At 34.3% G+C, this 15,770-nt stretch overlaps 1 protein-coding gene across 1 annotated transcript in view; it reads left to right on the top strand.

The window, feature by feature from the left end:
• LOC136042002 (isobutyryl-CoA dehydrogenase, mitochondrial-like) overlaps positions 1-15,770 on the top strand; it is a 46,951-nt gene that overhangs the window by 11,731 nt on the left and 19,450 nt on the right. Inside the window, exons 3-6 of the mRNA XM_065726838.1 lie at positions 923-1,109; positions 7,142-7,250; positions 9,691-9,855; positions 15,651-15,748. Of these exons, the coding sequence (XP_065582910.1) occupies positions 923-1,109; positions 7,142-7,250; positions 9,691-9,855; positions 15,651-15,748 (559 nt within the window). The remainder of the gene's footprint in view (positions 1-922; positions 1,110-7,141; positions 7,251-9,690; positions 9,856-15,650; positions 15,749-15,770) is intronic.

Consider the following 15,770-nt stretch of genomic DNA (forward strand, 5'->3'; position numbering starts at 1 on the left):
ACAACAGAAACAAAAATTCATAGGAGTCGCCTTGCTCTTTACCAAGGCGAGGCTGGTGAGTTCATTCTAATCCTTAAATGCTGTTAAGTGTTTTCAATTATTGGTAAATTTGGGAAGAAGAATGAGACAAAGTAAATGCACAGTTAGCTTGTTCTACTGAACCTAGAAGCAGTGTCTTCATCGTCAAGACTCCCTATTTAATTGCAATTGTGTTATGATCTTATGGAGGAGAGACCAATAGGAAAGGATCAAGGGAATTCTTTGAGAACACCAAAAATAGTAACGTAAAGATGCATTTCTTTAGTGCTTTCTTGTCCCCTCTGAGAAATTCTCCTGTCCCCCTCTATCAAAGAATGGACCTTTATGAACCTACGTTTTATAAACTTACCCGAAGTCCATTTCAATAAAATGTGTTGACATTCACCCTCCTGAAGGACAATTTTGGCTGTACTTCTATTCCTATCCTTTCATAGAAGCGAAGATATGTTATGCTGGATAAAGTATGAAGAAAGAATCAATCAGTGTGTTTACAGTATGTTTTTATGGAGTAGAATTATAGCTAACTCAGGCTCTAGTTTTGCTGCTAACTCTTTAATTTTGGCAAGAATTGAAATTCAAAATTTTGAACTGGTTTTAGTTTTCTCCTGAAGATTCAACAAGTGAAGTTTCTTGGACGAAACAACTGTTTTACGTTTTTAGTAGTGTTTTAGTGTGACTAAAATGATTGATTGCTAAGATAAATATCTCTCAAAAGGATCATATTTAATTTTAATTTTGAACACCATTCTAAGGACCTAAGAAATAGGAATATCAGTTAAATTACGTTCAAACGCATAAATCTTGTTTTTTATATTTTAATTCAATACACATAATTCTACTTCAAAGTATTTGAGTCTGTGCTCTTAATACATTATATTTTCAGCATGTGTGCATGGATGATTGACTGCTTTGGCAATGATAGCCAACGTGAAAAATGGGTTTCCCGGCTTGCTTCTATGGAGTTATTTGCCTCTTACTGCCTAACAGAGCCTGGAAGTGGCTCTGATGCTGCTAGTCTCTCCACGAATGCACGTTTTGATGGGGATTCCTACGTTTTAAACGGAACGAAAGTAATAATTCACCTTTTTTTCAATGTAGCTGTGGACTAGAGAATTTCTTTTTCAAGTTCAATTGACTTGTCCAAAGAAAGCATCGTAAAATAAACAAATAATTTTAAAATGCTGTGCTTATATAGAACTGTATATTTGAGCCTTTGAAAGATAAACTGAAAAAGAACGCAATCAGAACGCTGTCTCTTTGGGGATAGCTCTTCGTACTACAGCAAGAAACATCCATAAAACGCCTTTGGCTGTTCCTCCTATATAAAAATGATACATAAAAATAAATAAATAAAAAATAGAAATGGCACCAATAGACTCATGAAAACAATAATCACATTTCAAGAGGATGATTTCTCAGGTCCAAAACGAGTTCTCGGTTTCATAGGTGAAATTCCAAATCAGTAGGCTAATACATTTTTTTTTTTGGAAATTAGTTCGTGAGGCTGGCTTGATGGACAACCTGTATTAATGATAAGACTGAAAAAAAAAAAAAAAAAAAAACAGCGACAAAAACAAAGGTTCCTGTCACTTATCGTGGATTAGAATCCATATACAACAGACATATGTTGCTGACGGCCGAAATCCTTGAAAAGAAATGTCATTAAACATAGTAAGGAAGACAAAGAAAATGATGGGAAGTTTAAAGTTGATGGGAGATCGACTCTGAAAAATTAGGACTTCAAATAATGAAATACTGTTTAAAGATTGTCTAAGGTATAAGGTTTTGTTACGTGGAGGTCCCTGTACTATATCTTGTTTACGGATGAAGGGGTTTGAGCTTAGAAACAAAGCTTAGAGTTTAAGCTTTTTAGAGCTTTAAGTTTGAGCATAGAAACGAAGTCGATTGTTTGGAAAGTGATTCAGGATGAGTAAAGAGGCTTAGCATAGTTTTATTAAGTGTTTCAAAAAATAGAATGCAGGATGGCCAGTTAAGTTGAGATAAGACTAGAATAATGAAAAGATATAGTGGAAGCTTTAATCCGGAAATTTCCGTTTTGATAACGATGAAGAGGACTGCTCCTGTTTTGGTGGTGTCCTGGGCAAAATCTCCCCTTCCCCCCTGAAAAAAAATTATGTGAACGTGTAAATGATTGACACAATCACTCTTCAAGTCTTGGTTCCCCCTTCTCTAGCTATGGCGCCTGGAACAGCCCCCCCCCCCCAACCATTTTAACTGTATTGAGTGTAAATCCTGTCCTCTGTATGACAAATCACATTTTTCAATTTTATCAATTAATCTGTATGTAGGTAGCGTTTGGATTAAAATGACCATGAAGGAGTCAATAAGTTCTAAAGCTTAAGCATGCTGTTTGGCTATATTAAGGATGTCAATCTTTGTGTGAAGCTAAATTTTGCTTAGCTATCTAGATTTGGTCTATTATGCCAGATTGTGTCACTTATCTCTTATTTTGTCTACAGTCTTTCGGTTTGAAGCATTAAGTTTGTCTTAAACTTTTGTATCAAAAACCTTAGTTGGCTCTGCTGCGAACCATTCCCCTGTTTGTCACGTTTTCTACATTCTACATATGGCAGTGTAAATGAAACTCATGTCAAGTTTGCTCATATAATGAAAGCTTTTGCAAAAGAAGGTCAAACACTAGATTTGTTAAGGTATGTTCACATGAGGTGTCTAGCACTCATATTAGCGTATTTTTATACGTATTGAATGCACTTTTACATATGCCCACTGATCTTTGCTAGTTTAGTTGTTTTTTTTTGCTGCCTGCGTCAAAAGATTTATTGTTGTAAAATAATATCGTAAAAAAAATCCCTACTCTATTAGTAATTAATCGTTTAAATTTTATCCGGTATCCCCTTGACTTCACTATACTGATTGGGGAGGAGTCATACTTGCCTGCCATAGTGATTTTTCTAAACTCTAAATCATCACTCACACGTCGAAAGATCGTATATGACGTTTTCACGCTTTTAATGTAATTGCCAAAAGATATCGGTCAATCTGTTCTCAAAGAAAGAATAAGAGGGGAAAGTAGATAAGAAGGATCGAAGTGTGATTGAACAGACATTGTTAAGTTGTTCTTCCGTTGAGAACAGCTTAGCAATCCCCATTTGAACTTTTATTTGTTCATCATAGAAAGGCAGTGTTTAAGGTAATATATATATATATATATATATATCATGAAAAGAGAAATCACCAATGCTACAGCACAAACACACACAAAAAAAAAAAAAAAAAAAAATAATAAAAAAAAAAAAAAAAATAAAAAAATAAAATAAAATAAAGAGACAGAAGGAGAAAAGGAAGACTGTTTTCCTAAATTAGTGATTAATATAGACCAGCACTTGAATGAGGCCTCAACCCTACTCATCCATACAATCACATAGGTCAAACAGCATAGCCACACACAATCAACCATAAAGAATAATCCATGGACAGGCAGTCATGTCGTCAATAAGTATAAGTCGTCATTTACTGAACAATAGAAAAAATAATATAGACAAATAATTCAGAGGCAACACCCAACATAAGGGCTCATCAGGAGAATACACTGGCCTATATTGGGTTTCGCCACTCTAAATTCTCTACCCAGCACAGTGTTGTGGCTACCACAGAATATCCATGGCATCCCCGCGTCAGGTATCACCCCCAAATTACATGCCTATGAAAAAAAAAAAACAGCAAATGTAAAACAACCAAGTAAAACCAAAACCAAAACAAGCTTATCCTGTTAATATATCCCTCCCTTTAGCAACAATAGGTAAACTAAATATTATAAATTTTACCAAATCACAAATATTAACACATTGCAAAAAACCTGAATGAACTAAACAATTATAGAATTCATCTTTACCATGTGGCTAATTTTTCAAAAAATTACGCTCAATTAGAAACGCAATTCAAAATAAATGGCGCTGTGACAACATTTCTCAAACCTCCCAAATTAGTTAAAAATTTCTTTAAGCATTTCTAGATAATTCTTTTGATATTTATTTAAAAGTTCGTTATAATGAAAACTAAATTTTTTAAATTGCCAAGTTAATTTATTTGCAGAAAAACCTCTTGATATCAATTTTTGGCTTAAGATTTTACATCTATTTTTAAAATCAATATAATTACTACAAATCCTTGCATAACGAAGTAACTGTGAGAAAAACGCTGAATATGTGATATTTGAGTGTATATTACTTTCAGGGAATGGGAAACTAATCACTTCAAAATCAAAATCATCCGTTTTATTATACATTTTAAAACTTAATTTATTATTATCACAAATATTAATATTTAAATCTAAGAAATGATCTTCATGACCAGCGCTATGACTAGGCTCAAGAATAAGCTCTGATGGATATATATTTTTAGAAATATCAATGAAATCCTTACAATTTAAGACCAAAATATCATCTAAATATCTTTTATTATTTGACAAAGCATGTTTTAAATTAATTGGATTATTCTTATCCATCATATATTTATATTCTAGTTGACTTAAAAACAAGTCAGCTATAAATGGGCTGGCATTCCCCCCCATGGGAATTCCCATAATTTGCTTGTACAAATCACCCCCAAATCTTATATAAGTATTGTATAAAACAAATTCCAATAACTCAAAAATCATATCCAAGCTGTAACATCTCAAGTTAACTGTAGTATTAAAGCAGTTTGTCCATATGGCTTTTTTATTATAACTGTCTATTTTTAAGAACCTTTTACTAGATAAGAGGAAAGATTTCTTTATAACAGTTTTTAAATTATCAAACACTAAATTAAGTGATAAATTAGTATACATTGTCGCAAAATCGAAAGACTCAATTCTTTTAGCTGAAACCATTGTTAAAGAATCTATCACCTGCAGTGAATTATTAACACTCCAATATGGATTAAAATTCGAAAATTTTTTAATACCAGAACAATAGGTTTTAAGTTTATTTACAATTTCCTTTAAAATTAAAGAGAGGTCAGTAGCAGCAATGCGGGTTGGACATTTAGCTGCTCCTGCAATAAACCGTGGTTTAGGGGGATTCTTATGAAATTTTACAGTCCAATATAGGAAAGGGAACTTTTTATCATTGTCATTTATTTTAATATTAAAATTTTTAAAAAGTATTTCTTCAGTCTTTTCAATTAAATTCTCATCCTCTATATTTACCTTTTCATAAACATTAGTTGTGCATAACTCCCTTTTTAAGATATCACAATACAGTTTCTGACAAATTATGGCAAAATTATTATTAGCTTTATCCACTGGCACAATTACAAATTCGTTCTTTAGATTAGCAATTGCTTGTTTAATCTTCGCATTATAAAATAATGATTTAGTGTTACTATTTTTTAAGTTAGAATATATTTTATTTCTTACTCTACTAATAATTAAATTCTTCCAACTTTGAAAACTCTCTTTATTTTTATTCTCTTTCTTACACCACTTATCAATAAATAAATCAAAATCATTTTCCAAGCCATCAAGAACACTCGATGGTTTCAGATGATGAGAAAGACGGAAATTAGCCCCTTTATTCATTATAATTTGAAGATCATCTTGCTTTATTATTGACAAGTCCCCTGTTATAACATGTTTGTAAGTAGGATTTACAAATGGGCCAAGTTGCTTACAATTACAAACCGGTTTCCAATTTATATCGCTATCTAGTTTTTTTAGTATTAAATTATAATTAAAAATAATTTGCCCAATAGTTTTTGAAAATTTATAAGTTAAAACTGGACTATCATTATGATTTAAATTACTAGGAAGGGCCTGTTTCACATGCCGCTGATTTAAAATTTCTGGTAAATTAATATCTTCAATCTGCTTACAAGTAAAATTAATAGGTAAATATAATCTGTTATCCTTATTACTAATCTTATCAAACTTTTTCTTTTTTGAAATAAATTTCGTTTTAGTTAGAATGCAAATTGTATCACATATTACTTTAAAATTATATTCAAGAGCTGTATTATTCTTAACAATCCAGAAAAGTTTGATTAAATTCCTCTTGGATAAATTATTTAGACACTTTATTACAGAAATCATACCCCTAGATTCAAGTAGCTGGCATAGATCTATAGAAAGCATATGTACATCTAATTCATTTTTTCTATTATTTTTCCTATGTCCTCTCGATCGTTTTTTACGTTTAGTAGGACAAGTAAAAGAAGGATGGTCCATAAAACCATCAATACATTTAACAACAACATGAGACATGTCACCATATTTTGCTACACGATCATTTAGCCCAAAAGGATAAGCTGTACCAAGAGTATGGATCCAGAAATCCTCCTGTTTACGTAGTCTATTATTCTTCTCTTCTTTATTTAAATTTTCTAATTCTAAATTTTCTAAAATTGTGACAGTTATATCTGATATGGAACATTTACCACTACTACAATGTTGAACTAGATAGTTATTAGTTTTTTCATTATTAACTGTTGTCTTGTGTCCAGAAAATCTTTTATATATATTATTAGTTGTTTCCCCCACATATTGTAGGCAGCATTTATTACATTCTAATAGGTAAATTACATTGGTTGTTCTACAATTAACATTACCACGTAACTTGCATGCAAAATTTTTATTATACAATGTACTTTTAACAGAAGTTCGTGGGACAAAATGATCTTGGCAAAGAAAACAACGACTTTTACACTTACTAACTTTCAAAAAATCGTTCCGAAGGAACACAGATCGTGGTACTGGTGGTTGGGTTTATGTGGGAATTAACTTTATATACGGATGCGATTAAAAAAAATCGATTAAAATCGAAAATCTCTTTTATTTGAATTTAGTGGTTTTCTTGTTTATTATTACCTCAATTAGTTTTTTGTAGGTCATTTTATTTTCATCAGGTCATGGATAAAGCACACTTCTTCTTTTCAGAGAAGTATGTTGAGGTCTACATAAGGAAAGGAAAGTATGTAATTATTCTTTCAAACTGACATCCCTGAGATTGATTAAAATATGGTTTTGTCAGTAGATATGGCCCTTGCCTGTAGATCTATTTGAAAGAACTTTGGGAACTTGATATATTTAATTTTATTTTTTTCGTCTTCTTTCCTTGTTTGATTTACATGAATCTAATTTCAGGCTTTCATTAGTGGTGGCGGAGAAAGTGATGTTTATCTAGTCATGTGTAGAACCGGTGAACTTGGACCAAAGGGGATATCCTGTGTTGTTGTTGAAAAAGGAACTCCAGGTAATTTTACACGCTGCTTATGTCACGACGATGCACTTGTATGTATTTTCTCTTGCCATTTAAAGGTTTCTAAGGTACCTACATAATACTACGTAATACTGAACATTTCATTGATTTCCTAATAACTGGCTGGCTTAATTAGCCATATAGTGATTAGTATTCATCGGTAAGAGAAGGGGAGGGACGGAGGAGGGGAGAACATTCATCAAAACAGCAAAAACAATCAAGCAAGGGGTTATATTGAATAATGTAGGATGTTTTTTTGGGGGGGAGGGGTCATTAAAGAGACTGACTAAAATAAAAAAGATAATTCGAAGTTCCACTCGTGTGTTCTCTGTAGGCTAATCCTAAACATTCAAAACATTATTCCCCTAAACCTATTCAAATTAGATCACCTTGGAACACCACATACTTCTCACAATGGTTTTGCCAATACTGGACCACCTCTTGAGATGAGGAGCATCTAGCCTTGGTATCTTCTCTAGATAATTCATTTGGAATTAATGGCTTTGAATATGAAGCAACATTAAATACGTCTTATTTTTTTCAGTTTTATTGTATTAAATCAAAATGGTTACCCCTAATCATAAGTTTTTCAACCTGGATCTTTTTTTTGTGCAACAAACTTAACTTGCAAAATCAAGGAGAATTTAGCAAAACTTCGCACCATTTAGTGTGAATTAGCTGACAATATAAGCTCACCCAACGGCTTTCTGAGGCTCAAGATGTTCCTTCGAGCCTAAAGCAGTGGTTCCCAACCGATTTTGGGCCATGCCCCGCTTAGGCATTTCTAAAATCCTGATGACCCCCCTCATAATATTAAAATTTTGTTGGTCAAAATTTTACATGTATTCACCTGATGGAAGCTTAAAAGTCCATTAACTTGGTATCTGTTTTTTTGGGTCGTCGTCTAGGCATAGTTTATGCTTATGAAAAATATTGTCTCAATACAGCACCTCTTATACAATGTGTAAAGTCATTGTAATACTATTACGTATCTCTTTTGCTTTTTAAATGCATTTGAATGTGGCTTCATTCACATGATTTTTTTGTCTTCAAAATTAAGGCTAAAAAATATCGTCAGCCGAAGGATGCACACCCTGCCCATCTCCTACCAACCGGTGGGACATGTGCCCCACGTTAGAAATCACGGGCCTAATTATTTTAAAGCTACCCAAAATTTTTCGAACGGCGATAAAGTTGCTCCAGACCGAAAACTGGAACTTACAAAACTATTGGCTTAAAGCAATGCTTTGATTTAAATACCATTGTCGCGAATATCAGAACGAACTCGAGATATAATGGATGGAAGCAGTAGAAAAGACACAAAAACTTATGATTCTCTTTTTTCTAATCAAGTTAAAGAAGATGCATTACCCACTAGGAATAGTAAAAAATACTTATTATGTCAATGCATAGTAGTTTAAGTAATATCTTGCTATCTGGTACATAGTCCTTACATGTATTGACAAGAAGTATATAAATTGTGAAAACTAATTCTTTTTTTATAGTAGTCATGTTTTTCTTTGCAACTCTTTATTTGTAACTTGTCAGTTGAAGTATGATGAGTGGTGTTGTAAATTAATTTTCTCAAGGGTCAAGGGTCATCAGAGGGATCAGACCCCTAACGTTTTTTTTGTTCCGTTGCAAGGAACATCATAATTTGAAATTACTAACTTATAGAAATTTTTCTGTCTTCTGGAAGAATATAACTTGTTAGGGTATGCAAAAGAAAATCTTTATTTTTGGAATTCCTTACTTAAACTTTTAGAATATGGCAAAAATGAGTATACCTTATTTTGTATATAGAAATTAATATATTCAATGATTTGAATACATCAATGCGTTGTATTACTGGCATTAATAATGAATTTGTTAGTATGTTCCGTGAATGTCCGCAAATTAGTGAATGTTGACATTCACTGGTGAGTTTCCGAAACACCTTTTTTTTTCTTCTTGCATTTAGTCAGCGTTGCCAGTCATATTTTACAATTCAAGGTTTGGTGATGGCAGGCTAGATTAGAATAGATAGGTTTTGTTAGTTTAGGGTGGATTGGGTTAGGTTTGCTTAGGTTTTTAACCTATTTCTCATATTTACTACCAAATTTAACCTAACCCAATCTAACAACCTAACTTTAATTTTTACCATCATAGCTTGCATAAGACTGAAAAAGCTGACTCGCAAAGCTAATTGAATCCAAGCAGAAAAAAAAAGAATTTCGAAAATTCCCTGGTGAATATCGACATTAACAAGATTTGGGACATTCACGGTAACAAATATTCATCAATAAACTGTAATAATGAGTTCCTGTTCAATTGTGTATTAGCTTGGAATTTAGAAGTTTTTAGCTCGTGAAGAATGCATAAAAGAATCTCTTGAAGTCAATTTTTTGTTATTTTTTTTTTTCTTTTTTTGCCTTTGTGACATAATTTGGTTTAGGTTTAAGTTTTGGAAAGAAAGAGAAAAAAATTGGTTGGAATTCACAACCTACGAGACAAGTTATATTTGAAGATTGCCGAGTTCCTGCAGCTAATCGTCTTGGAAATGAAGCGGACGGTTTCCTCATTGCCATGAAAGGCCTAAATGGCGGAAGAATTAATATTGGTAAGCTCTATTTTTTTTAATGTTATTTGAAACATATATATATATATATATATATATATATATATATATATATATATATATATATATATATATATATATATATATATATATATATATATTAAAGTTGATATTTAACGAGTTTAAAATAATAGGAACAAGCTAATACATTTCAACACTCATAAAGAGAAGTAAGCTTGAATACATAAGGCGAGTAAGAAATAAAAGATGAAATCGTTTTCTTTTGGATTAAACTGGGTACTGGGACTTTTTTTTTGTTTTTGCATCAGAGAATCTACATTAAATTTTATGAGTCCCTGTGATCAATGTCATTTACTTTAAGTGACTGCTTAAATACAAGATGGTGGTCATCCAATCTCCATTAACACTATTCAATGTCTTGATTTATATATACATGTATATATATATATATATATATATATATATATATATATATATATATATATATATATATATATATATATATATATATATAATATATATATATATATATATATATATATATATATATATATATATATATATATATATATATATAAAAACATGGTATTTTTGTAATTTTGAAATTTGGGCACGGTATTTTTGTGATCCTTTTTCTTGGGTTGTTAAACGAGTTTGACTAAATGTTACAGATGCTACCCAAGAAACGAGAATTTACGCTATAATCTGTGAATGAATAATATTTAAAAACATCGTCTCCAATTCTGTAATTTCCCCGTATATACTGTTTCTTGCAAGATTTCCAAAACAGAAAAAAAAAATCCTAGAAGGCAATATTTTAATCTTTTCTAGAGATTATGCTAAATGCTCTTATCTTGCAATTTTCGTTACCATAATGTAAACAGTATGACGCTTATAGGGAGTGACAATTAGAAGCTGAACGTTCTTTAAAATAGTCATTCTGCGCAGAAGTAATTCACCACTTGCATGTTCCTGATTTTTTTTTTGTATTCAACTTTAGTTTTTAGTAGTTTTCTTCTCTTACTTTGCTTTTAATAGCACTTGGTATCTACCAAGTAACAAATAGCGATAGCAAATTTTGTCGATCAGTCTGTCGGTGTGTCCCGGTTTTGCTAGTTTAGGCACTTCCAGGTAAGCTAGGACAATGAAATTTGGCAGGCGCATCAGGAGCGAGACCAGATTAAATTAGAAATTGTTGGTTCCCCGATTCGACGATATGGGGAGGAGCGGGGGGACGGTTAATTTGGAAAAACTAGAAAAATTGAGGTATTTTTTAACTTAAGAACGGGTGATCGGATCTTAATGAAGTTTGATATTTAGAAGGATATCGTGTCTCAGAGCTCATATTTTAAATCTCGACCGGATCTGGTGACATTGGGGGTAGTTGGGAGGGGACCTAAAATTTTGGAAAACGCTTAGAGTGGAGGGATCGGGATGAAACTGGGTGGGAAAAATATTCAGAAGTCCTAGATACGTGATTGACCTAACCGGAACGGATCTGCTCTATTTGGGGAAGGGGGGGGGGTTAATTCTGAAAATTTAGAAAAAAACGAGGTATTTTTAACTTACGAAGGAGTGATCGGAGCTCAATGAAATTTCATATTTAGAAGGACCTCTTAATTCAGATCTTTTATTTTAAAGCTCGACCGGATCCAGCGTCATTGGAGAGGGGTTGGGGGGGAACTGGAAATCTTGGAAAACGCTTAAAGCGGAGAGATCAGGATGAAACATGGTGGGAAGAATAAGCACAAGTCCAAGATACGTGACTGACATAACCAGATCGGATCTTCTCACTTTGGTGGAGCTGGGGGGGGGTGGAGGGGTTATTCGGAAAAATTAGAAAAAATGAGGCTTTTGATATTTAGAGGGGTCTTGTGCCTTAGAGCTCTCATTTTGAATCCCAACCAGATCCAGCGACATTGGGGGGATTTAGAGGGGGAAACCGGAATTCTTGGAAAACGTGAAAATTGATTTATCTTTATCTTATGAATGGGTGATCGGATCTTAATGAAACTTGATATATAGGAGGATCTTATGTCTCAGATACTCCATTTTCAATTCTAATTGGATCCAGGGACATGGGGGGGTTGGAGGGGGGAAACAGAAATCTTGGAAAACGCTTAGAGTTGAGAAATTGGGATGAAACTTGATGGGAAGAATAAGCATAAGTTATAGATGCGTGATTGACATAATTGGAACGGATCCTTTCTCCTTGGGGGAACTGGGGGGTGTTAATTTGGAAAAATTAGAAAAATTGAGGTATTTTTAACTTAAGAACGGGTGATCGGATCTTAATGAAATTTCATATTTAGAAGGATATCGTGTCTCAGAGCGCATATTTTAAATCTCGACCGGATCTGGTGACATTGGGGGTAGTTGGGAGGGGACCTAAAATTTTGCAAAACGCTTAGAGTGGAGGGATCGGGATGAAACTGGGTGGGAAAAATATTCAGTAGTCCTAAATACGTGATTGACCTAACCGGAACGGATCTGCTCTATTTGGAGAAGTTGGGGAGGGGGGGGGGGTTAATTCTGAAAATTTAGAAAAAACGAGGTATTTTTGCCTTACGAAGGAGTGATCGGAGCTCAATGAAATTTCATATTTAGAAGTACCTCTTAATTCAGATCTTTTATTTTAAAGCTCGACCGGATCCAGCGTCATTGGAGGCGGGTTGGGGGGGAACTGGAAATCTTGGAAAACGCTTAAAGCGGAGAGATCAGGATGAAACATGGTGGGAAGAATAAGCACAAGTCCAAGATACGTGACTGACATAACCAGATCGGATCTTCTCACTTTGGTGGAGCTGGGGGGGGGGAGGAGGGGTTATTCGGAAAAATTAGAAAAAATGAGGCTTTTGATATTTAGAGGGGTATTGTGCCTTAGAGCTCTCATCTTGAATCCCAACCAGATCCAGCGACATTGGGGGGATTTGGAGGGGGAAACCGGAATTCTTGGAAAACGTGGAAATTGATGTATCTTTATCTTATGAATGGGTGATCGGATCTTAATGAAACTTGATATATAGGAGGATCTTATGTCTCAGATACTCCATTTTCAATTCTAATTGGATCCAGGGACATGGGGGGGTTGGAGGGGGGAAACAGAAATCTTGGATAACGCTTAGAGTTGAGAAATCGGGATGAAACTTGATGGGAAGAATAAGCATAAGTTATAGATGCGTGATTGACATAACTGGAACGGATCCTTTCTCTTTGGGGGAACTGGGGGGTGTTAATTTGGAAAAATTAGAAAAATTGAGGTATTTTTTAACTTAAGAACGGGTGATCGGATCTTAATGAAATTTCATATCTAGAAGGATATCGTGTCTCAGAGCTCATATTTTAAATCTCGACCGGATCTGGTGACATTGGGGGTAGTTGGGAGGGGACCTAAAATCTTGGAAAACGCTTAAAGTGGAGGGATTGGGATGAAACTGGGTGGGAAAAATAAGCAGAAGTCCTAGATACGTGATTGACATAACCGGAATGGATCTGCTCTATTTGGGGGAGTTGGGGGGGGGGGGTTAATTCTGAAAATTTAAAAAAAATAGGTATTTTTAACTTACGAAGGAATGGTCGGATCTCAATGAAATTTCATATTTAGAAGGACCTCTTAACTCAGATCTCTTATTTTAAAGCTCAACCGGATCTAGCGTCATTGGAGGGGGGGGCCGGGGGAACCGGAAATCTTGGAAAACGCTTAAAGTGGAGAGATCAGGATAAAACCTGGTGGAAAGAATAAGCACAAGTCCAAGAGACGTGACTGACATAACCAGACCGGATCTTCTCACTTTGGTGGAGCTGGAGGGGGGTAATTAAAAAAATTAGAAAAAAATGAGGCTTTTGATATTTAGATGCGTGATTGACATAATTGGAACGGATCCTTTCTCTTTGGGGGAGCTGGGGGGTGTTAGTTTGGAAAAATTAGAAAAATTGAGGTGTTTTTAACTTAAGAACGGGTGACTGTATCTTAATGAAATTTGATATTTAGAAGGAACTGATGTCTCAGAGCTCTTATTTCAAATTCCGACCAGATCTGTTGACATTGGGGGGAGCTGGAGGGGGAAACCGGAAATCTTGGAAAACGCTTGGAATGGAGAATTTGGGATGAAACATGGTGGGTAGAATAAGCAAATGTCGTAGATACGTGCTTGACGTAACCGTACTGGATCCGCTCTCTTTGGGAGATTTAGGGGGTGGGGTTCAGTGCTTCTGCGAGTTTGGCGCTTCTGGACGTGCTAGGACTATGAAAATTGGTAGGTGTGTCAAGGAGCTGCACAAATTGACTTGATAAAGTCGCTTTCCCCTATTCGACCATCTGGGGGGCTGAAGGGAGGGGAAAAATAGAAAAAATGAGGCATTTATAACTTACTAGTGAGTGATCGTATCTTAATGACTTTGATATTTAGGAGGACCTTGTGACTCAGAGTTCTTATTTTAAATCCCGACCGGCATTAGGCCTCTGATTTTCATTTTGAAATCAATGTATTGATTCTTAGAATTTTGCTAGAGCTCGTACCATATGAGCTCTTGGCTCTTCCGGCCTCGCCACAAGTGCCATATGAGCTCTTAGCTCTTGTTTAGCTTTAGTTTCTTTCCTTAGTTGAATTACGGTTATAATAACCCTTTAATGTCTTCTTCATATTTTTTAAGTCTCCATTTTTCACAAATCTAGCAGTATCTATACTGGATAATATTTTACTATATAAACTTAAAGGCTTTTCTGAAGGAAAAACTATGTTAACAAAAAAGTAGTCCCCTTCAGTTTCCGAACCACCGTACTTTCCAAATATAATATTCACAGCGCTGCTAGGCTTGGTTCCCTCGGAAAATTGCTTCCTCTCCGGAACAATTTCCGCAGTGCTCCCTTCCCAATAAGATCTTCCCTAGTGGACTTTATATAGCTGTAAAACGTTGTTTAAAATTGTATAACTAACTATAAAACTAATTGTAAAATTTAATCGTAGATTAATAGTTGCAACTTCTTCAATCTGTCATTAGCAGCACGATTGCCATACAGATTTGGAAACAGGTCTAGATGCCAACAGTGACGTTAGTGGTCCATCAGGACAGGTACTCTTAAGTATTTTGTATTTTTGCCGAAATTCGAAACTAAAAACTACGAATCGGCAAGTCATTCATATTAATGACGCTATTTTTGCTGTAACACTTATTACTTGATGTGGCACTGCTACTAGGACGGGATGTTATTTGACATTTACCTAGTCTGAAAGGGATCCTTAGTCTCTACTACTCTTAACAACCATCCTTCCGTATTTTGTATGGTTTGCTTGCTGACTTCCTAAATAACTATTGGCGAAAATACTGTTTTTATATGACTTTGTGATAAAATTTTATTGGATTGAATATATTTTTCTTAGAAAAAAAGTGCATGCCATAGTTTAAATTTTTATCTTTAGAACTGCTTCTGAGGTTTTGAGGCGTACAAACCACGAAAGCGCTGTCATTCTTGATTCAAGATCAAGAAATATTTTTTTTTGCTATGTACTTTTTCCAATTCATAGTGTACCTAGCGCCATCTTGTAATCGATTCAAGTTAAATTTAGGGTTGTATGGCTGAAAGACAGGGTTGTATGCTTTATACCTGTCTCATGGAAGTGTAAAATGGGTTTTTGAACATTCTGTTTCTGAATAGGGACGTAGAACCTGAGGAAAATAAATACATTTTTGAGGTAGACAAGGACTTCCTTCAAGAGAATGAGTCGCAGTTTTGGTAACCACTTAAGTTTCAGTGTTAATCATGTACGTGACTTAAAAAATAAGCGATTAAATATTAATTTCGTTTTTTTTTGTAGCTTCTTGCTCTCTGGGTGCCGCGCAGGCTTCTTTAGATTTGGCAGTCGACTACTTGAAAGTAAGAAAACAATTTGGAAAGCCTCTGTCCAGTTTTCAGGTAACTTCCAACTCCGTCATCG

The sequence above is a fragment of the Artemia franciscana genome, chromosome 2, assembly GCF_032884065.1.
Source record: "Artemia franciscana chromosome 2, ASM3288406v1, whole genome shotgun sequence".
Classification (NCBI taxonomy): Eukaryota; Metazoa; Arthropoda; class Branchiopoda; order Anostraca; family Artemiidae; genus Artemia; species Artemia franciscana.